The following is a 26,718-nucleotide window of genomic DNA, read 5'->3' as shown; positions in this document are numbered from 1 at the left end:
AGGGAATTTGTCTACCAGATAGACACATTTCAGTGAGGATAGGTCTCTGCTTGGGAGTGGCTCATATCAGTTTCATTCACATTTAGGAGGCCCAAACAAGCAGATGTATAATCTGTTTCTCTACAACGGTTTGTGAAGATGACTGTAGCAATTGTGATCACTTAGATACATAAGATTATAAGTGCACTCTTTAAGAGCAGGGCTCATGCTGTTGAATTCTTGGGTCTCCAGTTCCCAGCACCATGTTAGGTATTTAATTAGATCTCAGTAAATGTTTGATGAATGAATGAATCACATAGTGGTCTCTATCTACTTGAAGAAGAGCAAGGGACAGATTTGAGAGATTTTACAGAGATAGAATGTACCAGACTTGAAAATTGATTCTATAGCTACCTGCAGGATATGTCCACATATATTTTATGCATAGGTTTTTAAAAATACTTGATGATGAAAATTGAGAAGTTATCCGCATGAGTCAGTTACTGAAGTCATGAGCTTCATTCACAAAGCAGGTTAGAGACAGAAGACTGAGGACAGACGGGAGGACAGGGAAGAACACACGAGGGGCATGCTGAGGACGTCAGCCAAAGCTGTGGAGACGTGGAGAAAAGTCAATTTGTGTGAGAGAAGCCAGCCGGCGAGGATGTTTACACAGTAGGAATGGCCGGTATTATTCATTCCTGCAAAGAGATCAGGGAAGATGAGGATGAGGAGAGCCCACTCAGCTTGCGCTTACATCTTCAGAAAGTATAAAACTACGCGAGAGCCATAAATTGAGTGGCTTCTGTTGAATCACCTGGAAAATGGTGTGAGTGTGTTTCGATTATGACTTTTATACCAGCCGTAGGTATGTGTAGTGTGATTTCTTTCAAGTTTCTAAATTGTGGTCAAAACCACAACGTTTATTAGCCGTTTTTAAGTGTATGCTGTAGTAGTGCCAAATATATTCACGTGTGCGGCCAATCTCCGGTCTCTATACCCCCTGAAAACCTGCTGCCCATTCTTTCTTTTTTCTTTTTCATACATACCCGTCAGCTTTTTCTTCTGGTTCCTTCACGGGCCACGCGAGATTCTTGTTTTTCCCCCAGGTTTGTCGGGATACAAGCGACCAATAACATTGTAAAAGTTTAATGTGCAGCGTGAAGATGCGATACATGTGTATATTGTGAAATGATGGCCACGGTAAGGTTAGGTGCTTCCATCACCTAATTGCCATTTTGTGTGCCCGTGGTGACAGTATTTAAGGCCTTTTCATTAGCAACTTTCTGATATATAATACGGTATTCATAACTGTAGTCACTGTGCTGTACCTTAGATCCTCAGAACTTGCTCATCGTGTAACCAGAAGTTTGTACCCTTGACCAACATCTCCCTCTTCCTCCACACCCTGGTAATGCCCCTATTCTGCTCTGCGTTTCCATGAATTCACCTCTTTTAGATTCCACATATGCGTGGAAATCATACACCACTCATCGCTTCTTCCTCCCCGCAGCCCCTGGTGACCACCATTCTGCCTTCTATGACTATGAGTTTGACCGCGGTAGAAAAGGGGAATCATACAACGTTTGTCTTCTTGTGATTGGCTTGTTTCACTTAGCTTAATGTCTTCAAGGTTCATCCATACTACAGCACGTGACAGAATTTCCTTCTGGTTTTTAAAGCTGAATAACACTCCGTTGTGTGTACCACATGTCGTATATTCCATTCGTTCACCGATGCACGTTAGGGTTGCTTCCATTTCCTCTGCTATTGTGAATAGTGCCGTGGTGGATGTGGGTGTACAAATATGTCTTCAAGACCCTGCTTTGAATTCTCTTGGATATATACTGAGAAGTCAGATTGCTGGATCATAGGTGGAAAGAAAAAACTCCAGCTTCTCCCTCCCGGAGGGAAAAACCTAGTTCTTCCATACTGCGTCTTTCTTTCACTTGCACATCTCCTTTACTTTTACACAGAACATGACTTGCGACCCTTCTGGTCACCAAATGTGTGGAGGGAGGCTTTGCCCCCACCAAGCAATTTTCTGACACCAGTTAGACATCCTGTTGCTTGACTCATTTCGGACACTGTCTACCTGGAAATAGTATAGATCCCACCGGTTAAGGAATCAGTCCCACAAGACTGCTCCCACCCCACTCCAGATGCGAATCACGAGTAGTGGGTCCCCAGGTAACCTGCAACTTCTGTTCAATTTGGCTACAAATTGGAGGTTCCCAGGACCCCTCCCAGGTTCAATTATTTTGATGTATTGGCTCACAGAACCCAGGAATACACTTACTTACTTTACCGGTTTATTAAAGGATGTGATAAAGGGTACAGACGACCAGCCAGATAAAGAGATACGTAGGGCAAGGAATGGGAGGGCCTCAACTGCAGGGCCCCTGTGGAGTTAGGGCGTGCCACCCTTCCTGGTGTGGATGTGTTCACCCGCCTGGAATGGAAGCTCCCTGAACTCTGTACTGTTGGGATTCTATGGAGGCTTCCTCACATAGGCGCGATCGATTGTTAACTCCGTTTCCAGCTCCTCTCCCCTCTCTGGGGCATGATGGAGTAGAGCTGAAAATTCCAAGTTTCTAATAATAGTTTGGTCTTTCTGGTGACCTGCCCTTATTCAGAAGACATCCAGGAATCCAGGAGAACAAAAGACACTTTTATCACCCAGGAAATTATAAGGATTTCAGGAGCACTGTGTCCTGACTGGAGTCAGAGACCAAATATTAGAACGAAAGATGTTCAGTGCCCTTATCGCTTTAGGACATAGTAAGAGTTTTAGGAGCTCTGTGCCAGGAACCAGGGGTAGAGACCAATATATATTTTCTATTATCTCGCAGTGCGATCATTTTTTTTAATTTTGGGGGGACCCTCATCCATACAGTTTTCTGTAGTTGGCCATGCCATTTTACATCCCTACCAATAGGGCACAAGGGTTCCAGGTTCTCTGCATCCTCACCAACACTTGTTACTTTCTGTTTTTTGTTTTGTTTGTGATAGCAGCCAACCTAATGGGTGTGAGGTAATATGTCATTATAGTTTTGATACGCGTTTCCCTGACTAGTGGTGTTGAGCACCTTTTCATATGCCTTGAAGAAATGTGTGTTCAAGGTGTCGGCTCATTTTTAAAGTCATGTTATTTGGATTTTTTTTGTTGTAGAATTGTAGAAGTTCTTTATTCTGGATGTCCTCTTTATATATGATGTGCAAATGTTTTCCCTCATCCTGTAGGTTCCTTTTCACCCGGTTGGTCGTTCCTTTTTATGTACAGAAGTTTTTGAGTTTGATGGAGCCCTGTTTGTCTATTTGTGCTTTTGTTGCCTGTGCTTTTGGTGTCATATTCAAGAAATGGTTGCCAAATCCAGTGTTACGAAGCTTTCCGTCCTATATTTTCTCCTAGAAGGTTTATAGTTTTAAGTCTTATGTTTAGGTCTTTAATCCATTTCGAGGTCATTTTTGCTTATGATGTAAGATAAGGTTCAACTTTCTTCCTTCTACTGTGGGTGTCTAGATTCCCCACCACTGTTTGTTGAAGAGACTGCCTTCCCCCCGATGTATGGTCTTCGCACCCTTGTCGAGGATCATTTGCCTTACGTGCAAATGTTTATTTTTGTGTTGTCTGTTTTATTCCATTGGTCTATATGTTTGTCTTTATACCAGTACCACACTGTTTTCATTACTGTAGCTTTGTAGTATGTTCTGAAATGGGGAAGTATGAAGCCTACAACTTTGTTCTTCTATTGGCTACTTAGGGTCCTTTGAAATTGCAAATGAATGCTGCTGGGATTTTGATAGGGATTGCCTTGAATCTGTAGATCACCTTGGATAATATGGACATCTTAACAATATTAAATCTTTTAATCCATGAACACAGGAGGTCTTTCTATGTATTTGTCTCTTTAATTTCTTTCAGCAGTGTTTTATAATTTTCAATGTGTAAGACTTTCTCTTCCTCAGTTAAGTTTATTTCTAAGTATTTTACTCTTTTTGATGCGTTTATAAACAGGATTGGTTTTTTTTTTTTCAGATTGTTCATTGGTAGTGTATACAATTTTTGTGTTGTGTGTGGATTTTATATCCTGCAATTTTGCTGAATTTGTTTATTAGTTGTGTTTGTGAAATCTTTAGGGTTTCCTATATATAAAATCATGTCATCTGTGAACAGAGGTAATTTTACTTTTCCTTCTATGCATAAGTCTGATTTAATCCTATAGAGCAGGACTTATTACTGCCCTTTACACATAAGAAAACTGGATAATTTAGTTAGTTTTGCTAGGGTGTGCTGTGCTAACAACCAGCCAGTCTCAGAGGCTAAGACAGGAAAGCTTACTTCTTGTTTATGTTATATTTCCCCTGAGGTCCCTGTCCTCCTTCTCCTGGAGTCAGGATTCAGGTGGGATGTTGCCGTGGTAAAAAGAAAATGTCAGGCACCGAGGTGGCTCAGGCGGTTAAGCATCTGACTCTTGATTTCAGCTCAAATCAAGGTCTGATGGTTTTGTGAGATCGAGGCCAGCCTCATGGCTCCATGCTGACAGAGTGGACCTTGCTCGGGATTCTCTCGCGCTCTCTCTGTCTCTCTCTCTCTCCCCCCCCCTCCCCCTCCCCCCTCTCTCTCAATAAACAAACTTTAAAAATGTCAGGAGTGAAACTTTTTAAAGCTTCTGTTTGCAGGTGGCTCACTTACTCCCACTGACATTTTATTTTATTTCTATTTTTATTTATTTATTTTTAAATGTTTATTTAGTTTTGAGAGCGAGAGAGCGAGCAGGGGAAGGGCCGAGAGAGAGGCAGACAGAGGATCTGAAGCAAGTTCTGCGATGACAGCAGAGAGCCTGATGCGGGGCCCATACTCACAAACCGCAAGATCATGACCTGAGCCAAAATCAAGAGTCAGACACTTAACCGACCGAGCCACCCAGCTGCCCACTGACGTTTTATTGGCCAGTGCTGTCACATGGCCACCGTGGACTTCACGGGGACAGGATCTGTATTCCTCCCATAGGATGATCCAAAAGAGAGAGGCCTGGTAGGCAGAGAGAGTGAGTAACTATAATCTGCTCTACCATATTGGGACTCAGCCAGACCAGACACTTAGAAAAGAATGTACAGTTGAAACAACGATAATGTTACATTAGATGAGACCGTTCAAATCAAGCAGCTGACATGTAGGAAGTTTCACAAAGGTTAATAGTAAAGAAACATTATGCGCCCTTGTCTTTGCTTACGTGTCTCTGAACTTCATTCTTAGAAAACTTACCTCTGGGGCGCCTGGGTGGCTCCGTCGGTTAAGTGTCCGACTTCAGCTCAGGTCATGATCTCACAGTCGTGGGTTCGAGCCCTGCCTCGGGCTCTGGGCTGACAGCTCGGAGCCTGGAGCCTGCTTCGGATGCTGCGTCTCCTTCTCTCTCTGCCCCTCCCCTTTCTCTCAAAAATAAATAAACGTTAAAAAAAAAAACAACAATCAAAACACAGAAAACTTACCTTCAGTTATGCTGCTGGCTCATTAAATATACTCAGCACTTACTACCCTCCTTCATCCTGAAGACAAAGCTCCGTGACACTGGCTTTTAGAGTCAGCACATGCTGTCCGTGCGACATGACTCTTGTCTCATCCCGCGGCGATGCCTTACCGATGAGGCTCCGGGAGCCTGACGCCAGGGTGAGGCCTTACCCACTGACGTTGCTTCTGCCCATGTGCACTTTATCATTAACACATTTCTGTGCTGCCCCCGACCTATGTGTTCTCCTGTAGGATATGTGAATTCTGTGTTGTTCTTTTACAACTTTTTCCAGATTTAAGTGGCTCAGAGCCAGTTAGGAACCCCTTTTACAAATACCATGTATTTTTATGCACAAAATAGAAGGTAACAGAAAAAGAGCAGGAAAAGCCTGGCATGGAAGATTAGGGACCTGGGTTATGATCGTCACCCGTGTTACTCACCACCAATCCTACCACTAGGCAGCAGCATCACTTTAGAGAAATACGTTCTTCCCCAGACCCCGATTTCCTTATTTGTAGAGCAGAGAAATTGAACTAAATGCTCTTCGGCATTTCTTTCAGGTCTCAAATCAAGTGAACCCTGTTCCCTTATTTTCCTCAGTTAAGGAAAGTATATTCTGATAGTTAAACTCCAGGGCCTTGATTTTTCATATGAGAGCAGGACTCACATTCGTGTCACTGGTAGGGTTAGGTATATTATATAGTAAAACAGATAAATATAATAAAAACTTACCAGTTTAAGTAAGGAAGAAAAGGCCTTTCTGAATCATCGAAATACCTCAGTTATCATCTCCAGTTGCTTTATGCGCTTTGTTTTCAGTGCCTAAAGTAACAAGTAGTCTACCAAGGCATCGTAGAATTTCTTGGGGGAATTTACTTAAGTACATAGTTGCTGTATTCATATTTTGGATTGTAAGTTGTCATTATTGAACTAAAGTATACTGCAAATAAAGAACACTTAAAATTTTCCTTTTGTAATACATTGTCATGATTTTCCAGTCTTCATTGTTAATAATATAAGCATAAACTATAGGATAATCATCCCTGAATCATCACAAATTCAAAATTACTAGCATCCAAATTAATGTAGAAATGAAACCTCATTTAAAAAATGGGTGATAGATTGTTCCGGCATTTGATTGCGGAGAACCATTTTGTAAGCACTATCTAAATCTAAATTAAAATACACTATGCTAATGCTGAAGAGGGCACTTGGGATATTTCCTGAAAGTTCTCTCAGTCTTAATCTCTCTATTGTTCTGTTTCTGTGTTTACAGTGTCTGTTTCTGTCTGTCTCTTTAACTCTCTCTCTCTAGTCTCATGCGCACATACACACATAGAAATATGGGTTTATTTATATCTACACGCATATATCGTATACATGTGTCATAAAGGTGTAAAGAAGACGGAGGGAAGTGGATAATGTGAGTGGTATTTGGGAGGTAAAATAAATGGATGTGCCGATGGATGGATTGGCTATTGGGAGTGAGAAGCAAGAGTTGTGAAGGATGGCTTCTAGGTTTGGGCTTGCTTGGCTAGGTTTATGGTAGTGTCGTTTGCTGAAACAGGGAAGGAACTAAGGGAAGGACAAAGTATGAGGTGCCTTTAAAACACTCAAGACCATTCCTGTCTGAAGCTGAGCGGGCTGGAGGTGAATGTTTAGGAGTCATCAGCAAATGAAAGGTAATTAAAGTTGTGGAAAGGGGAAAGATTACTGAACCTTTGAAGCATAAGTCAGTGGCAGATTTGGGGACTGTAAATCTGCAAGGAAGATTGAAAAGGAGCAGCCTGAAAGTTAGAAGAAAACCTAGGTTTTCCTCCAGTATGAGAATTCCAGAAGCAAGATCAGGGGAGATTGAGAGGTCAAGTGAGATTAAAAGAATGTCACTGACTGGAGCACCGTGGTGGCTCAGTCAGTTAAGCATCCGACTCTTTTTTGGCTCAGGCCGTTGATCTCACCTGAGTCGGGCTCCGCACTGTCAGCGCGGAGCCCGCTTGGGATTCTCGCGCTCTCCCTCTCTCTCTCTGCCCCTTCCCCCCACTGGCACGCACACTCACACTCTCTCGAAATAAATAAATAAACTTAAAAACAAAAATGTCATCGGGTTTGGTGACAGAAGAGTATCACTGGTGATTTTGCAAGAGTTGTATTTTCTTAATGCATTGCCCCGATATTTCTCCACCCCAAACCCTTCCTTGACGCTTCAGTTCATATTAAACAAAGTCTATACATTCTCACTTGGTGTTTGACAGCCTCATGATTTAACTGAATTATAATTTTAGAGCCTTCTACCACCCGGCTTCAGAACACATACCTGAAAGTCCAGCCAAGCTCCCTAACCCACCCGTCCTTAGCCAGTTGCTTTCCTGGGGTCTTTTGCTTCCTGCTCTTGTCTCCACTGTCACTGAAATCTCACTGGTCCTTGGAGACCCAGGCCAAACAGTACCTTGTTCGTGTGTCCTTCCCTGTCACTGCCCACCAAATAAATGGGCTGTCGTCTGAACTTCTAGATACTTTCTTTTCACATCTCAGGTGGTAGATACAGCTTACAAATGATCTTCGTTGTTGTTGTTTTTTTTTTAATCTTTTTTTTTTTTTTTTTAATGTTTTATTTTTGAGAAACAGAGAGAGACAGAGTGTGAGTGGGGCAGGTCAGACAGAGAGGGAGACACAGAATTCGAAGCAGGCTCCAGGCTCTGAGCTGTCAGCACAGAACCCGAGGAGGGGCTTGAACCCACCAACTGTGAGCTCATGACCTGAGCTGAAGTCGGACACTTAACTGACTGAGCCACCCGGGTACCCCCAAATGATCTAAGGTTTTTATTACTTTGTACTTGACCCACTTACTAAGTTACCAGCTTGAGATCAGAGACTTGTTTCACTAATGTGATAGCTTCCAAAGCATCTACTGTTTTCTAAATAAATGAATAAATTTTAAAGCACATACTTCACAAGAGACAACCTTTATTAGTTACTTTTAGTCACTGCCAAGTACCTGAAGACATGGTTGAAATTTCATTTAACCCTTTTAATAAGTGTATGAAACAGTTCTCCTTTTACAGATATGCAAACTTGTAGTTCAGAGAGGCATGTTTTTAAAATACATCTTTGGGAGGGCGCCTGGGTGGCTCAGTCAGTTAAGCGTCCGACTTCAGGTCAGGCCATGATCTCACGGTTTGCGGGTTTGAGCCCCGCATCAGGCTGTGTGCTGACAGCTCGAAGCCTGGAGCCTACTTTGGGTTCTGTGTCTCCCTCTCTGCCCCTCCCCGACCCGCGCTCTGTCTTCTTCTGTCTCAAAAATAAATAAACATTAAAAAAAATGTTTTAAATACATCTTTGGGCTAGAGCTTCTTAATTATATTTGAAGGAGATGAAGCTCAGACTCTTAAATCTAGAGAACAAACTGATGGTTACCAGAAGGGAGCCGGGTTGGGGGGGGAACAGGTGAAACTGGTGATGGGGATTAAGGAGGGCGCTTGTGATGATGAACAGCAGCGTGTAATGTATGGAAGTGGTGAATCACTATATCGTACACCTGAAACTAATATTCCACTGTATGTTAACTGGAATTAAAAAAAAACACCTTTTTTACAAAAATAAAAGGGATGAAGGTCCAAGATTTATCAAAAAGAAGGCTTATTAAAAGGTTGCCATCTAAAATAGTGTACGTGTGTACATGCATGCATGATGTGCACACAGATTTTTTTTAGATAGCCACAAAGTGATATAAAAGAAAAGATTATTGAAATTTGTCATGAATTTAATGGGAAGCAAATCGTTTTAGGAGACACCTTGTTATATCCTAATTGGCTTTTCCATTGCTGTGACTTAAAGTCCTCTTAAACTGTCTAGAAATTGAGGCAGTGAACTAAAAGTGTATCAGCTCATTCGTTGTTCTCACTTTTTCCTCTTGCGTTGCCTGATGTAATTGTGTGTATGTGATGAAAGAAACGTGCACACAAATTTATTCATGGATAGGAAGGAGTAAAACTTCCTTCCCCATCTGCCCACTAGAAAAATGTCCTACGACTTTTGTCGTTCCTCTTAGTGTTTATTGTATGCAAAACATTGCTGTGCTCAGTGTTGGAGAAAGACGAAGCTGTGTCTTAAGGAGCTTACAGTGTGGTGTAGAAAATAGCCGTGTAACATTAACTGTGCTTCCAGCCTGGCAAGTGTGAGAACCACACGACGGGTGTGCTGGGAAGGAAAGCATTAATTTTGGGGAGAGAGGGATGCTCAATTAGGGAGGGCTTTTTGCAAGTAGTAGTATATTAAAATCTTTACAAAATGAATGATCTATTTTGAGAACTAAAAGAATAATGGCTTTTCTTTTGTTTTCTTAATAGACAAAGAATGCTGTTCAAGCTTTGATTGATAAGCACCAAAGAATACCAGGAAACATTATGAGTGCTTTGTTAGAACGTTTTCATAAAAAACAAAAGATCAACTCGAAGACGATTTAATACGTTTATATTAGTATGTTTGTGTCTCTAGTACTGTCTTCTAAATTTTGTAGGTTCTATAATTAGTATTTTTTAAAAAGAATGTTAATAAGCATCTTTTGCTGAACTTGTTTGTTTAAAATTGTATCGATTTTGCTTTTGCAATCAATTGTGTCAAAATTAAGCAGTAACTCATTACCTGCCTAATAATTCAGAGAATGGTGTTTCTTTTTATAAATTCCTGATAATGTATGATAACTGTATAGATTTTAGAAACTAGGTTTATTAATAACAGCAATTTAGGCTAAACACACATTCCCAAATAACGCGTCTAATTTCTGTATCTGTTGCATTGGGCTAATTCTGCAAGATGGCGGAATTCAGTACAGACACTTTAAATTGGAGAAGAAATACTCCTTTATCTGCCCTTCATTCCTTTCCTGACCTTGGGCAGATCACGTAATGTTCTTGTGCCTCAGCAATTCACTTTTTAAAAACATAATTATGCTATGTTGAGGAGTGTTGTTTTAAATTCTTTATATTTGCTGTGACTGAGAACTGTAGAACTGAAATTATAAATGAATTCAACAATACCAAGAATTTTTAGAAGCTTATGTATATATTTGATCCATAGGATCTTTAAATTATTTCCTTAGGTATGATGTCAAGTTGCCAAGCACAATGGAAGAGGTATACTGTTTTTCAAATTGAATAAAAAAGAAATTCGGAGAAGTAAAATTTCTGATAATTATTCTTCTTTAGTATTATTTTTTAACAAGAATCTGCGGACAGACGATAGAGGGTGTGCCGTGCTGTAACATGGCGTTTAACAGTGGCAGGTGGGAATCACGGTTGTGTTCCGCGTTTCGCGTAAGGGGCTGATTCTGTAAAACCAGAGCAAGAAAGCTCCGCTCTTACTCGGTACCGTGGCTTATTCAGTGCGATCTTGCAGTCAGTCACGTGGTGTATTATTGTTCCATGAGAGTACACTTGAGTGATGAATTTATGTGAACACAAAGCTTTCTGAAAAATTAATGGCTTTCAATTTGTTGTCTCCTTGAAATCTGAATTTTAGAAGTATTTAAACAGAAGAGTACCAGAAATCAAATGCAGTATCTCCCGCTCCCTTTTTTAGATACTAAATTACCTGGATTTTTGTATAGATTTTTGTATAACAAGTATATATGTATGATATGTGTGATGTATATAAAAGTAAGCAACATAAAATAAAAGTAAAGCTGAATTACAGTTCATTTTCTTGTGAAATTACATATGCGACATTTTCTCATTTTAAAGTAATTTTTTTGTTTTACCGTTCATACATTTTTCACCCACAATCCTATGTTGACAATCATCTATGTCAGCCACAACGAGTAAACCTTACTTTCTAGTGTAAGAAATATATTTTAATTTCAGTTCCAATGAAAAGAGTCAGTTAATGATTATTTGCAGCTTTTTTTCCCTCTGGCAGTGAGCAGTGTTTGTTTGAAAATCGATAAGTATTTCCAGAATGAATGAATAAATGATTATAAAACAAATGAGAATAATGTTTCGGGGCCACCATTGGGTTTTAAAAATGGAGGAAAGAACGATATTCATTGCTAATGTAGCAAAAGCTATTATTGTTTATACTATTTAAGTTTTACTACTTCAAGCCATGTTCTCTACCCGGAAGCTGTCCCGTCTTGCTCAGGACAAGATCTTTATCTTTGCTGTTTGAATTTAGATGCCATTTAGATGAATGAGGGGATAAGAGTAAATACAGAAACACAAATAATAATGGAAAGGGGGTGTTGTTCACTCTTTTTGAAGGGAGTTTTTCATAAGCCTGATGAAAGCTAGGGACTCTCCAGAAGCAGGAACATGGCATACTTCTATGGGAGATTTTTCATATCCTTTTTAAAAAAACTTAAACTTAGAAACAATATCAAATTTGCAGAAAAGTTGCAATAGTAGCACATAGTACTCCCACATACTCTTCACCCAGATTGGCCAATTGTTACGTTACATTGGTTTTATTCTCTTCACCCACCTCTCCTCCTATCTCTCTCCTCCATCCCATGTATATATTGTATAGATACTATACATATTATATATCTATATAGGTAGATGTTTTCTTTCTTTCAATTTTTTCTTCTCGATTATAAGTCTGTCCGTTTATAGCATCATAGAGCAATGACTGGAAATTTATCATTGATATCTAGTATTACCTGATCTGAAGACCGGATTCACATTTCACCAGTTGTCTCCATATTCTTTATATCAGTTTCTCTTCTGGATGCGTGGTTCATAGCAGGATCACGTATTGCATTTAGTTTTACTATCTCTTGAGTCGCCTTTAGTCTGGAATGATTCCCCAGCCCTCCTTGGTCTCTGACGATACTGACATTTTTGGAGAAGACAGACTGTTTGCTTTGTAGGTACCCTTTACTCTGTTTTTCTCTGATATTTTTGTCATGATTTGAATCAGGTTATGCATTATTCCAGAAATACTACATAAATGATGCTGTGCTTTTTCAAGCGTTTCACATCACGAGGCACATAATGTCAGTTTGGTTCATTAGCGATGGTAGTGACTTTGATCACTTGGTTAAAATGGCACCCGCCAGGTTTCTTCCCTGTAAAATTTTCCTTTGTGTCGAGTTTATGGAGAGATACTTTGAGACCATGTAAATATATGTGTCTCATCAAACTTTCACCCACCGATTTTGGCATTCTTGAATTGACTCTTTCCTGAAATAAGTACTACTGTGAGGTTTTCAAAAGTGTGATCTTCTATTATTCTACATTTGTTAGTTGGCATTCTACTCTTCTAATAGAATTTTCCAGTTTCTGCCCTCCCCACATACTTGATATTATCACTGTGGACTCTGAGATTCGTATTCTGTTTAAAGGATTCTACATATACTTCTAAGTGATTTAAATATGAGACCCTCTGAAGTTTATAGCATTAGGAACCTTTGAAATAATAGATGTTTACAAGGGTAAGAGGTATGTTTTTGTATTTGTATATGATTACTGTTTTTAAAATATATTTTTGTTACCTTTTTTGGAAAAATGTATGTAACAAAATTTGTCATTTTAGCCCATTTTAAGTGTACATTCATTCGCCTTAAACACATTTACAGTATTGTGGAATCATCACTGCTGTTCATTTCCAGAACGATTTCATCATCCCACACGGAAACCCTGTATCCATTAAATAATAACTCTCCATTCCCTGCTTTGCTCAGCCCTTGGTAACATCTGTTCTTTCTGTCTCTCTGAATTTGCCTAATCTAGGTAGCTTCTATACGTGGAGTCACAATATTTACCCTTTTGTGTCTGGCTTATTTCACTTAGCAAAATCAGTTGAGGTCTTTTCTGCCGCCAGATGACGTAGTTCCAATGCCAGTTCTTTCGTCTCTGGCATCAGCTGGATTTCCTACACAACTCCATTCAATTCTGACACTATTGGAGTTAACATAGACCCTCCAAGGTAAGGGCTCCGTCTCCTAAGGCTGGCCCCACTTCAGATGCCAGCAGCAAATAGGGCCTCCAGGCTACCCCCACTTCTGCCTGGCCTACTACAAATTTGGAGGTTTCCATGACCTCCTCCCCTTCCATTCCCCCTCCCCAGGTTGGGTTAATTAGTAGAACAACTCATAGAACTTAGGAAAATGCCATACTTACTATTTTATTATAAAGGATACAATTCAGGAACCACCGAATGGGAGATGGCAAGGTATGGGAGTGGGGGGAGGGGGGGCGGGGTTGTCAGAGCCTCCGTGTTCTCCCTGGGTGCCCCCCTTGATAGCATATGATCTGTTCACCAGCCCGGAAGCTTCCCCCAAGCCTCATCATGGCATCATTCGTTGACTTGTTGGCCACTGGTTGGCCTCTCACCTCCCTAGAGGTTGGGGACGGGACTGAAAGTTCTAAGCCTCTAATCACATAGTTTTTCTAGTAACTAGCCTCATCCTGAAGCTATCTAGCCTTCCCTCATCACACCCAACTAGCAGTCAGCATAAAACAGTTATTCTATCACTCAGAAAATTACCAGGATTTTAGGAACTCAGTGCCAGGAGCTAGGAACAAAGACCAAATTGTGTGTGTGTGTGTGCAAAATCTATCTATCTATCTATCTATCTATCTATCTATCTATCTATCTATCTATCTAATAGATGTGTAAATATATATTTATATATATATGATAGATGTGTAAATATATATTTACACATATATATTACTACACCACAGTGTTTTCAAGGTTCATATAGATGTATCAAGATTTCATTCCTTTTTACGGCTCAAAAATATTCCATTGTATGTATATAGCACATTTTGTTTATGCAAAGTGTTGTTTCTACCCTTTGGCTACTGTGAATAGTGTTGCTATGAACATTGCTGTACAAGTAAGTTTCTGTTTGGTTGCCTGCTTTCAGTTCTTTTTTAAATAGACCTAGAAGTGGAGTTGCTGGATCATATTGTGATTCTATGTTTCACTTTTTGAGGAGCCACCAAACTGATTACCACAGAGACTACCATTTTAAATTCCCAATAGCAATGCACCAGGATGCCTTTTTCTCCATATTCTTGCCAACACTTGTTGTTTTCAGTTTTTTCACTTATTTTCAGTAAGTGGTATCTTACTGCGGTTTTGATTTGCATTTCCCTAATGACATGATTTTGAACATTTGTTCATGTGCTTATTGGCCATTTGCATTTCTTTGGAGAAATGTCTATTCGAGTCCTGTTGTTTTTAGAGTTCTTTATATTCTGGATATTAATCCCTTATCAGTTATATGATTTGCAAATATTTGATCCCATTCTCTGTGTTGTGTCTTTACTCTCTTGATAACTGTCCTTTGTCGAACAAAAGTTTTTAATTTTGTTGAGATCTAATTTATTTTTTCTTTTGTTGCTTGTGCTTTTGGTGTCGTGTCCAAGAAGTCACTGCCAAATCCAATATGAAGTTTTCCCCCTATTTTTTCTTGTAAGAGTTTTATAATTTTAGTCTTTAAGTTTAGATCTTTGATCCATTTTAAATTAGTTTTTGTGTCTGGTATAAACGTTATGCTTTTGCATGTGGATGTCCAGTTTCCCTGAACCGTTGGTTGAAAAGACTGTCCTTTCCATTGTGTGGTCTTGGCACCCTTCTCAAAAATCAAATGGTCATATATGCAAGCATTTATTTCCGGACTCTCTGTTCTGTTCCATTGTTCTGTATGTCTGTCCATCTGCCATACCACTGTTTTGGTTACTGCAACTTTGTGGTAAGTTTTGAAATCTACAAGTATGAGCTCTCTTTGTTCTTTTTAAAGATTGTTTTCATTATCTGGAGTCCCTTGAGATTCCATATGAACTTTAGGATGGGTTTTCCTATTTATGAACAAAAACTTGGGATTTTGATAAAGATTGTATTCAATCTGTAGATTGCTTTGGATAGTATTGCCATCTTCACAGTATTAGAACAGGAGATATTTTCCGTTTATTTATATGATCTTAGATTTCTCTGAGCAATGTTTTATAATTTTGCATTTTGTTCTGTTTTAAACAGTTGCTTTCATAATTTACTTTTCAATTACTCATTGTTAATGTATAGAAATACAAGTGACTTGTGTGTTAATTTTGTTTCATCATCTTTGCTGAATTCATATATATTTTTTAAATGTTTTATTTATTTTTGAGAGAGAGCACAAGCAGGGGAGAGACAGAGAGAGGGGAACAGAGGATCCAAAAGAGGCTCTGCGCTGACAGCAGCGAGCCCGATGCGGGGCTCAGACTCACAAACGGTGAGATCATGACCTGAGCCAAAGTCCAGTGCTCAGCCGAGCCACCTAGGCACCCCGTGCTGAGTTCATATATTATCCCTAACAGGGTTTTTTTTGGTGGAATCTTAGAGTTTCCTGTATATAAATTCATGTCATCTGCAAACAGATAATTTTACATCCTCCTTCCCAATTTGACTTTCATTTATTTCTTTTTCTTGCCTAATTGCTCTGGTTAGAACTTTTGACAATATGCCAACTAGAAATGGTGAAAGTATGCATTTTTGTCTTTATATGATTATTTTTCATGTTCAAAGATGAAAGAATAGATGTGGATCTTCGTATCTCTTCCATGTTGTGTGTTGACTTCTAAACATCAGGCTGGTTTGTGGTATGAGGGTTATTTTGAATTCTAGGTGGCTTTATGGTATTGTTTTAGATCATAATTCAACATCTATGAAACATTTTTTTTTTCTGTCTTGGTCATCCCATTTAATTTCCCCCACTTGTCCTGTTCTTACCTCTTCTTTAATATGTGCCATCATCCAGCAGTATTGAAAGCCAAGTACTCATGATTCACTCAAAATCTTTAAACCCTACATTTAACATTATTTCCCTATTTCAGTCTGTTGTTTTATAGGTAAAAGAACGCATTCATCAACTGGTAGGCAAAATCAAATTCCCAGCAGGAACTCTCACTTTTAAAGGTAGGCTGGGGGCACCTGGGTGGCTCAGTCAGTTAAGTGTCCAACTCTTGATGTCAGTTCAGGTCATGATCTCAAGGTTGTGGGATCAAGCTCCACATTGGGCTCTGCGCTGGGCGGAGCAAATATGTTTACAGCTCAGCCATACAGTGTACCATGCTGAAATGCAACATCTGGAGTTGATACCATGGTCCCAATATGACCAGAAGTGAGTACGATAAGACTGTTTCTTCTTTTAACCTCGTCACTCTCAACAATGAGTTCCAGATTCACCATCTGATCCTTTTGGCTCATACTGAATTTATGATCAGTACAAAAATCACAGCTTTTTTTTTTTTTTTCACAAGAACTGTTTTAAAGCCACAGATCGTGTGCAAAAGGAGGGTGAGATGAAAATGTCCTTCTCTGAACGAGACATTGTTGACCGTCTACCCAGGATCCATTATTTCCTTCCTTTCTTCTTTCGTAAAGAATCCTGACTTTGTTCAGGTATCCTTCCCTCCTCCAGGAAGTTTGTGTATCTCAGGGGATGCTGTCTCCACTTGCAATTCCAAGGATGGCCCAGTTTGTCTAAGAATAATCTCATGTCCTTGATCTGTTAATAATTTTGACTTGGGAGATGGAAGTAGGAGTGAGCCCAGGGCCTTTGGGGAAATTCTTTTTTGTTTTTCTGGGTGAGCTCCTGGAAGTGACCTTTTCTCTCTTTGTTTGGATTTATTGCACATGGATGTGAGTCCTGGATCTGCTGTGAGCTTGTGATTTTCAGCCTGTGAAGAAGCCAACTTCACTGGAGGCCAAGTGGAAAGATTTGCCATTAGATTAAGTCAACCCCCAAAGCCATTCTACCTCTGAACTTCTACTTACGTGAACCAATTACTTTCTCTCGTGTGTAAATCTGCTTAAATTGAATTTTTTATTACTCGCCACTTACATATCCTGACGGATATGGGGATCAAATGATATAGCGTGTGATTTGTTATAGGCTAGCTTCTTCTCTAACAACGGGGAGTAGCATGGTGTGATGGTCACATGTAAGGGCTGTGTGTTTCAAGTTCCTCAGTACCTTGGGCCTTCCTCCTCCCAGTTAGATGACCTTGCAGGGAATTATTTACCCTCCCAAACCAAAGTTTACCTCTGTGAAAAGCAAGAGTAATACAAGCTCCTGTCTTACAGGTTCGCTGAGAGGATTAGTGGAAATCATTTCTGTAAGGCATTTAGTACTTTGTGGCATCTAGTTGCACGATTATAAAGCACAAAGTGTAAGTAAGGCCTGGCTCATGATAGCTGCTTGGTACTCAGTAAATATTTGCCATTATTATTTACTTTCCTGGTATGTATGTGCGTATATGTGCAGTTTAACTGTTGGACCTTTGTTAAATGCTTCATATGTATGCCTGTTAAATATTATATTCTCTATTTTACCCTATCATTCCAAGTTGTAATGATCTGACTCTATTGGCAACATACTGACATCTCTCGCTTTCTTTCGTTAGGCCTTTTAATTCTCCCCCTAAGTGTTGCCTAAATACGGGGAAAACAGTATCTCAGAGAAGTGAACTAACTTGCCAGCAGACTGCTGATGTGTCTACCGAAGGCCTTGACTTTTCCTTAACTACCGTTGCCGCCTCCGGCCTCAGCCCTGCCCGTGGTCCAGGAGGGCTAGAGGCGATCTTGCTCCGGGCTGTGGAGACCCAACATCAGGCCGAGGCTCGTGGGTCCTGTGGTGCATCGCCATCCTCCTACAGGACAGACGTGCTTTTCCTCCGGCTGCTAAAGACAGAGCTGCGTGTCTCCCTTGGCATTGCCCTCTGCTGAAAGGGCTGCAGTGTCACCCGAGGGCACGCCCCTCCCCAACGGTAGCTCACCGCCAGTGACGAATCCAGGGGGGGGAGTAACATAGGCCTCGTCCCTGTCTCAATTCAGCCTGTCTCTAAAGGGCCGCCCCAGCTCCAGACCTCCCCCGTGGAGTTGGCCCTCACGGTCCAGAGACCGTAGCCCTCTGCGTGCTAACATCCATCTCAGAAACCAACTGCCCAGCTTCTCTGGCTCTGTGCATATACTCTAGTTCCAGCTCTGACCAGGTTCCTCAGACCCTAGTTCTGATCATGGACATCTCAACCCTGATATATATATATATATTTTTTTGTGTGTGTGTCAGTTCTTATCTTCAACCCCTGGCACCTGTGGGTCTTATGCCCACCCATCCGCTGGAGCCCTGAATGTTGCCTGCCTCTATAGGCTCCTGGATTTAATATATGGTTCTCCCAGATCTCTTGTTACATTAACTTTCTCCATAAAGAATCAAAATCAGGGTTGTATGACTTGTTTTTAGCAAGTCAACACTGGTGTTAGCCGTTTATCTCTTTTTTTTTCTAAGTGCTTACGAGCCACCTGCTTCATCAACAGAGCTAGAATTATCTTAAGCAGGGTGTCTGTGAGTTAAAACGATGCACGTCGCTTTCAGTATCGGCATTTTCCTTCTTTATGGGGCCGGTGTTCTCAGAATCCACCTCTGCCCCTTCTTGAAAATTAAGACATTCGTTCAAGGTCCCCCAGAAAATTTTGGTCTCTGTACTGCTGTCTAAAATTCCTTGGCTGTTCGTAATTATAAATTCTAATTCATCTGGCCCTGGAGATTTGAAAAATCAAAAGCAATTAGAAATTACCATGTTTTGACCAACGTATTTTAAGCATCAATTCTTTTAAAGAAAGCTTATTTATACTTCTCTAGTTTTAAGGTATTTTCTTTTTTTTTTAATTTTAATTTTTTTTTTTAATTTGTGAGAGAGAGAGAGAGAGAGCAAAAGCAGGGAAGGGGCAGAGAGAGAGAGAGAGAGGGAGACACAGAATCTGAAGCAGGCTCCAGGCTCTGAGCTGTCAGCACGGAGCCTGATGTGGGGCTCGATCTCACAAGCCACAAGATCATGACCTGAGCCAAAGTCAGTCGCCCAACCGACAGAGCCACCCAGGCACCCCTAAGGTATTTTCTGATGAAGAAAACCAAATCTAAGTTAAAAGTGAGTGGTTTTGCTGTGCTATTAAATGTTTTTATTACCTAACATTCTGTTAGGAAATAGTTTAATACTCACTTCCTGGTTACCTGCCATTTACTAAACCCTTTACAGACATGACTTCATTCTACCAATCCTATGAGGTAGAAATCATGATCCCGTATTACAAAATATACGAAATGGTCCCGTTTCTACCGAGAAATAGAAACGTAGGCCCCAGAGATGAAGAGACTTGCCCGTGGTGGTCATGTCACGGTTGGGGACAGAGGGGAGAATCCCGCCCCCGCTCTCCCTGTCTGTCTCAGAGCCTGCCCCTTTCCTCTTCCACCTACTGCTCCTCACTGGGCCCCAGCCCCACACATGGGTCTGTCCTTCTCTTCGTGCTATTTAAAAGGCTCTCTCATTGTCTGTGATGGTTAATTGTGTGTGTGTCAACTTGACTGGGCCTCAAGGTTGCCCAGATATTTGGCAACGTTATTCTGGGTGTGTCTGGACGAGATTAATGTTGGAAATGGTAGACCGAGTAGAGCAGATGGCCTTCCCTAATGTGAGTGAGTCTTAACCCAATTTGTTGGAGGCCTGAATAGGAAGAATGAAAGGTGAGGGAAGCAAGAATTAGCTCTATCTGCCTGTTTTTGTGCTGGGCCAAAGGTCTTCTGCAATAGGACTGAAACTTAACACCACACACTGGCTTTCCTGGTTCTCCAGCTGGCCGATGGCAGATCATGGGGTTTCCCACCCTCCATAATCGTCAGAACCAATTTCTAATAATAAGTCTCCTTCTATACACCTACATCTCCTGTTGGTTCTGTCTCTGGAGAACCCTAATATATTATTCTCATTTGCTGCTTCTGCCTGTAATGCCAGTCTAGAGTTTCGGGTCCTGCCATTTTGGAACTTGTACTCGGACATTTGCCATTTCTTCCTCCTTTCATAAATATCTATTGAAACTTGAGATTTGATGTGTGCCTTCTATTTCTTTTTCTTTATTTTTATTTTTAACATTTTTTTATTTTTGAGAGAGAAAGAGACAGAGCATGAGCAGGGGTAGGGGCAGAGAGAGAGAGGGAGACACAGAATCCGAAGCGGGCTCCGGGCTCGAAGCTCTCAGCATGGAGCCCGACGCGGGGCTCGAACTCATGAACTGTGAGGTCATGACCTGAGCTGAAGTCGGACGCCCAACCCACTGATCCACCCAGGTGCCCCGTGTGCCTTCTATTTCTTCGTGCATCGCATTGATATTGTGAGGACTTACATTTTTGGTCCCTGCTACTTCTGAAGTCATCTTCCTTTTTTAGAATCTCCAGATACAGAAATGTGGCTATTTTTATACAAAGTCAAGAGTGTCTGTGTTCAGAATTCCTTTGCTTCGCTTTTAAGGCATCATGGCCTTTTACCTTTCCAACCAGTTCTGGTGTCACAACCGAGTTAGGACAAGTTTTCATATTCTTCTCTCTACTGAATGTGGGACGTGCTTCACTTCAAGGCAAGTCAGGATTTATGAACTGCGTTTTGTTTGTTTCTTCTTGGTCAAATGAGATCCTCCCCAAAGGAGATCAAAAAACTTTTGAGATCCTCAAAGTTTTCATATTTTGCTGATTCCTGTCCCTTTTGGAAGGGAGGTTTTTTGTTGTTGTTGTTCTCTTCCTTTCCTTGAAGCTGCCTGCTCTATAAAATCTCTTTTATTCTCTATTACTTTTGAGCCCTTTGTTTTTTTTTAATACTGCAAAGTGTAACTTTTTGTTTAAAAAAAAAAAAAAGCTGTAAACGCACAGGAGAAGTATAAAGTCAGGAGCAAATTTTTGACACCACAGTTCCTTCAACTTGTCAAAATGACGTGTTTGTGTTCTCCTTCGTATGTAGCTCCTTTAGCGTGAGGGGCAGGAACCATTTCCTTTAAGAAATGTATCCGCTCTTAGCATATCTCACACAGATCCTTCAAATAAAGATGGTTGATTGATGGTATTAAATGAAAATGAAAGGTACCCTCTTCCTCAGTGATCTGTCTGAGATAAAACAAGGCCCACCTTGATGAGTGTTTGAGTGACGTTCCTGGTTACCTCGCGCCCTAGTGCCCAGTTCCAGAATGATGGTTTGTCACACCGTTTTTAGTTTTAGTTTTTGTTTTAATTATTTCAAAATGTATCTGCAGTTCACTCTTTCTGATGTATACAGTTCTGTGGGCTTTGAAGGCATCAGTATGTACCGACTGTGAAAATCGAGATGTAGAACTATTGCGTCATCCACCCCCGAATTGCCCCGTGTGCCTTTCTGGAGTCACCCTTCTCCAACTTGCCATCCCTGAAGATTTGCCTTTTCCAGAAAGTCATATCAGTGGAATCATACACAATATATAGCATTTGGGGTTTGTCTTCGTTCACTTACCATAAGTGGATTCACCCATGGCATTACATGTGTTGCCAGTTGGTTCCTTTTTCTTGCTGAGCATTATTCCATTGTATGGACATACCATAATGTGTTTCATCATTCCTGAGCAAAGGGACATTGGGGTTTTTTCAGCTTCTGGCTATTGCAGATAAAGCTGCTATAAATATTTTTGTGCAAGTCTTACACGAACATAGGTTTTCATTTTCCTTGGATAAATACCTAGGAAGGGGATTGCTGCATGTCTTGGTTTCCTGGGATTTCTGTAACAGATAACCACAAACGTGGTGGCTTAAAACAACAGAAGTTGATTCCCTCACAGTTCTAAAGGCCAGAAGTCCAAAGTCAAGGTGTCAGCAAAGCCACACAAGGGACGAGTCGGTTCCTTGCCTCTTCTGGTTTTTGATGGTTGCCAGCTTCCTTGACTTGTGGCCACATGGCTCCAGTCTCCATCGCTATCTTCAAGATGCACGTCTTCTTTGCATGATTGTCTTCCAGAGTGTTGGCCTTTAACTCCAGGTGGCGAGAAACACATTTAGTCTGCAGACAGCTCTCCTCTGAGGCTTATTGATGGAGTTGAAGATGTGTGGGGAATCTAGGTGTCATACCAGGCACATTTTTTTTTCCTCTTTATGAGTGTTTCTTGAGTCTTGCTACTTCCTTCTGGGCTCGCTCTCTCTCTCTCTCTCTCTCTCTCTCTCTCTCTCTCTCCCTCCCTCTCTTTGTTCTGAACCACTCAGGGTTCTTGCTTGCAAACAACAGAAACCAATTCTGGTTAACTTAAGCAAAAGAACACTTTTAGTAAGGATATCCGATACTTTGCGTGATCAATGGAACAGCTCCATTTCTGGCCTTCAAAAACACGCAGTCACCGATGGAACCTACTTATGACGCTTTTGCACCTGGGATCCTGCTCTGTGTCCCAGGCGTCTTGTCTCTGCCACTCATGTCAGGAATAATCTCTGCCTCATCACTTTTATGTTCCCTCTCAAGATTCAAAGTCCTAGGTGGAAGCATCTAATTGGCTAAGTCAGGACCCAATGACCATGCCTTAGCCATGAAGGAATTGGGAAGAAATTACAACTCTCTCTTCACGTTAGCCGCCTTCCTGGGAGCCTCCAGTGGGCTGGATGATGCTACCTGGGCACGTGGGAGAGGTATCTGCCCTTGAAGTGAATACCAGCAAAGTGGGGGGGGGGGGCTGGCAGCAAGTGATGAGTGGAAGTTAGACATGATCATTCTCCTCCTTTCTCTCTGCTGTGAACTACTCTGAGATGCAGTTCCTCTTAACAACTCTTCTGGAAAATCCTATGTGGTGAATGAATATACTGCAGAGCAACCTGCTGTTTTTTTGTTGTCACTGAGTGAAAACCAGCTCGAGCGACAATGCTAACATATCCCAATACTCTGGGATTTTTTTTACTTTACCATCTTTTTACTTTACCATCACTGTCCTGGCCTTGCTTTTCCTAAATAAACCATTAGCATCTTAATCCTTGCCTCTGGCTCTGCCTTCTAGAGGATCTGGGCTAAAGACACGGGGTTTAAGACAACAGCTCTCAGTGGACTTACCCTGTCCACAACTACCGAACGTGACTGGTGTAAGGCTCATTTCCATATCCATCCCATTCCGAAAATCCAGGGAAGAAGGAGAGTTTTTCTCTTACTCCTAACAGAGATTCTAAATGATTCCAATCTTCCAGAGCATAATAGTTTTGATGTCATAAATTTATGTTTTTACGTTTATTTATTTCTTTTGAGAGAAACAGAGTGAGCAGGAACAGGTGAGGGGCAGAAAGAGAGAGAGAGAGAGGAAAGAGAACCCTAAGCAGGCTCTGCACTGTCTGTGCAGAGCCCGACGTGGGACTGGAACTCACGAACCACAAGATCGTGACCTGAGCTGACATCAGAAGTTGGACACTTAATGGACTGAGCCACCCAGGTGCCCCTGATGGCTAGAAATTTATAAATCTGAGCTGCCATGATTTATAAAGCTATGCTTCTGTACAGAAAGGTCAGGGGCAGGGCGAAAGTTGGGGTTTTAGTAATATCAAGCAGATCAAGAACAGTATCAATGACGGTGACCTGGCAGTCCAAGGTGGGCACCAGCAGTGGAGTGCAAGAAGCCTTGTACTTTTCCAGCCCCCCTCACATTCCTATTGAGAAACGGAAGCATGTTAGCAGACTCCCAAGGACTAACAAAAAAAAAAAAAAAAAAGACGCCTTCTGTACAATAACCATCTTGAGTCACCTCTCCTCGCATGAACAATAGTTCTGCGTTCTGTTAATGATTTATTATTCCGGCATTTCTTGGTTTATTTCAAAAGCCTAACCTAAAGTACCGAATGCGGAATAATGGATCTCTAGAGAAATCATTTAACTCATTTAAAACAACATTTTACAACAGAATTCATAGGCGCTCCTCACTGAAAGAAATCCATTCTTACAAAACGGAGCCTACTGTCATTCTCCCAGACTTCCATTCCTCTCCTCTCCTCTTGGACTTTCAACCACTGTCACATAAATTAATTAAAGACGAAGCCAGCTTTCCCCGCCCTCTCGTTGTCTCCTTAGTTTGATCTTAGCTGCCTAGGTAGAATATAAACCTCTTCAGGACTGTGACTCTTTCTACTTTCTTTGTGTCCTTCGGGGCATAGGGCAATGCTTGGCCACATAATAGATGCTTCACATCTACCTGCTAATTAAAAACGTGCACAGTGAGTAAATAAGCAATCAATCACTGCAGAATTTGAAACCTCGGTATATGGGTTTTAGGATGCGTTTGTCTGCATGTGACAGAACTTCCAGACGTTGGGAATTTATTTCTCTTTCACTCAAAGGAGATCCACGTCCTGGACCCTTCTGTCATGATCTCCTGCTGCCCCTGAGTCAACTCATCGTCCGTGACGGGGCTCAAGATCCAGGCTCGTCTTGCAGTCCAGTCCACGGAGGGGAGGGCGGGCGGGCAGGAGATGGCTTCATGTAAACTAAGGCACATAACCTGGTGCAGCTCTGACCTGGGTTCAACTGAGCCAGGTGGGAATCAAAGTCCAGTTCTCAAGTCAGGACCCAGATGCTTGGAGGCAGTCAATGTTAATGATCAATAGCCACTGAGAGATGCGGGGTGAGTGACGAGGCAGCCATCAGGGGAAGGGAGCCAGGGAAAGAAAGACCTAACAAAGCAGGCCCTGGAAAGGAGGCCCTGCCCTCGGAGCTGGGGACACCCGATAGGAGGCCAGGCCATGTTAGGCCACTTGTCAAGAATCAGGAAATACACAGCAACAGACGGTTTAGAGTCCGGCCCCTCCTTTCTGAGATGATTTTTCACCTTATAGTGGAGGTGTAACAGGCCAAATAGAAGTCTCTAGGGAAACTTTTTTTTATTTTTGGTTGGAACAAGTTTTCCTGTTTAAATCCTATTTGATAGATTTCTGAACTACATAAGTAAAGCGCGTTCTTTGTAATGACTGAATTCGTCCAAAGGCATATAAAGAAATTAAAAGGATCCCCCTCATGCCTCCCCCTCTGTGAGCCTCTGAGGTGTGTGTTGTCAGCTTCCTCTTGTGCAGTGAACACCTTCCCCTCCTTCCTCATAGATGCCCAGACATATTCAAATGGATGTGCACTAGATGGGAATGTTGTCCTCTGGGGTGTGTGTGTGTGTGTGTGTGTGTGTGTGTGTGTGTGTGTGTTGTTTTTGCAAAAATAAAATCCAATTATAAACATGGTCTTGAAACCTGCTTTAAAAAGAAAAAAACGGGCTCCTGGGGGGCTCAGTCAGTTAAGCGTCCAACTTCAGCTCAGGTGACGATCTCGCAGTTTGTGCTGATAGCTCAGAGCCTGGAGGCTGCTTCAGATTCTGTGTCTCCCTCTCTCTCTGCCCCTCACCACTCACTCTCTCTCCTCTCCCTCTCAAAAATAAATAAACATTTTTTAAAAACCTTAAAAAAAAAAAACATACCTTGTACACCACTCCAAATGAACAGATATAGACCTAACTCATCCTTTCTGATAGAAGCATAATATTCCACAACAAATATACCCTTTAAGTCATTAAACCATCTTTTTACTGCTGGATATTCGGGAACCCATGTGATAGTCGCCTATCTATGTTAGAATATCTCCACACCTAAGTTAGTGTTGCACAACCTGGGAAACATCAACATTCTTCACGTTTCCCTTAGTTGGGGTGCATAGTGGCGTCCAGAATTCCATTGAGGACTTGAGGTGAGACGATTACCACTAAGCCTTCCGAGGGTAAGTATTCATTATGTGACAGTGCACGACTGTTTAGAAATTTTGAACCATAAGAACCTCACCAAATCCCGGAAGCAGGATGGCTGGAGTGAGTCTGTCTCCCTAGGGAACGAAGCATTAAGTTAATTAAGATGACAACTGTGGGCTTGGGGTCTGCGTGGAGCTCTGTGTGTCAGTCGGGAGGAGGAAAGGCATCTAAAAGCGATAACCTCCAGGATTGAGGTGAAGCAGAGGCAGTAAAAATTGCTAGTCTTATCGTTTATAACCAGCTAACGAGACCTGTCAAGCGCCATCATAGCGTTAAGCTCTTCGTCACGGATCCCTCGCAGTGTGGCCTGGGCTCCAGGCATGTCAACCTCCCCTAATGAGACTCATTCATAACTGGCCCCCTTCAGTTCAGTGAACACCGAATTACCCAGCAGCTGGACCTTCCCTTGTCGTGCCAGGCCCCCTCCCAAGGCCTTGGGGAATCTTCCCTAGCAACCTGACAAGGCTCGCAAGGCGTAATTTTATTTTTTTTTTTATTTTTTTTTTCAACGTTTATTTATTTTTGGGACAGAGAGAGACAGAGCATGAACGGGGGAGGGGCAGAGAGAGAGGGAGACACAGAATCGGAAACAGGCTCCAGGCTCTGAGCCATCAGCCCAGAGCCCGATGCGGGGCTCGAACTCATGGAC

At 41.6% G+C, this 26,718-nt stretch overlaps 1 protein-coding gene across 10 annotated transcripts in view; it reads left to right on the top strand.

Annotated features, from left to right (window-relative positions):
* TMEM68 (transmembrane protein 68) overlaps positions 1-26,718 on the top strand; it is a 60,403-nt gene that overhangs the window by 31,847 nt on the left and 1,838 nt on the right. For 5 of the 10 annotated variants that reach the window (XM_019822690.3, XM_006943220.4, XM_006943221.4 and 2 more), the window contains one exon: positions 9,839-11,182. The exons of 2 other annotated variants lie outside the window; for them this stretch is intronic. In XM_019822690.3, coding sequence (XP_019678249.1) covers positions 9,839-9,955 — 117 coding nt within the window. In that variant the 3' untranslated portion in view covers positions 9,956-11,182. Of the gene's footprint in view, positions 1-512; positions 8,175-9,838; positions 11,183-26,718 lie in introns of those variants that run through there. 3 more of the 10 variants (XM_045050124.1, XR_006592708.1, XR_002151711.3) reach the window with 2 other exon arrangements.

Source organism: Felis catus, chromosome F2, assembly GCF_018350175.1.
Source record: "Felis catus isolate Fca126 chromosome F2, F.catus_Fca126_mat1.0, whole genome shotgun sequence".
Taxonomy (NCBI): Eukaryota; Metazoa; Chordata; class Mammalia; order Carnivora; family Felidae; genus Felis; species Felis catus.
The sequence above is the reverse complement of the archived record's forward strand: the minus strand, read 5'-3'. Positions and strand labels throughout refer to the sequence as shown.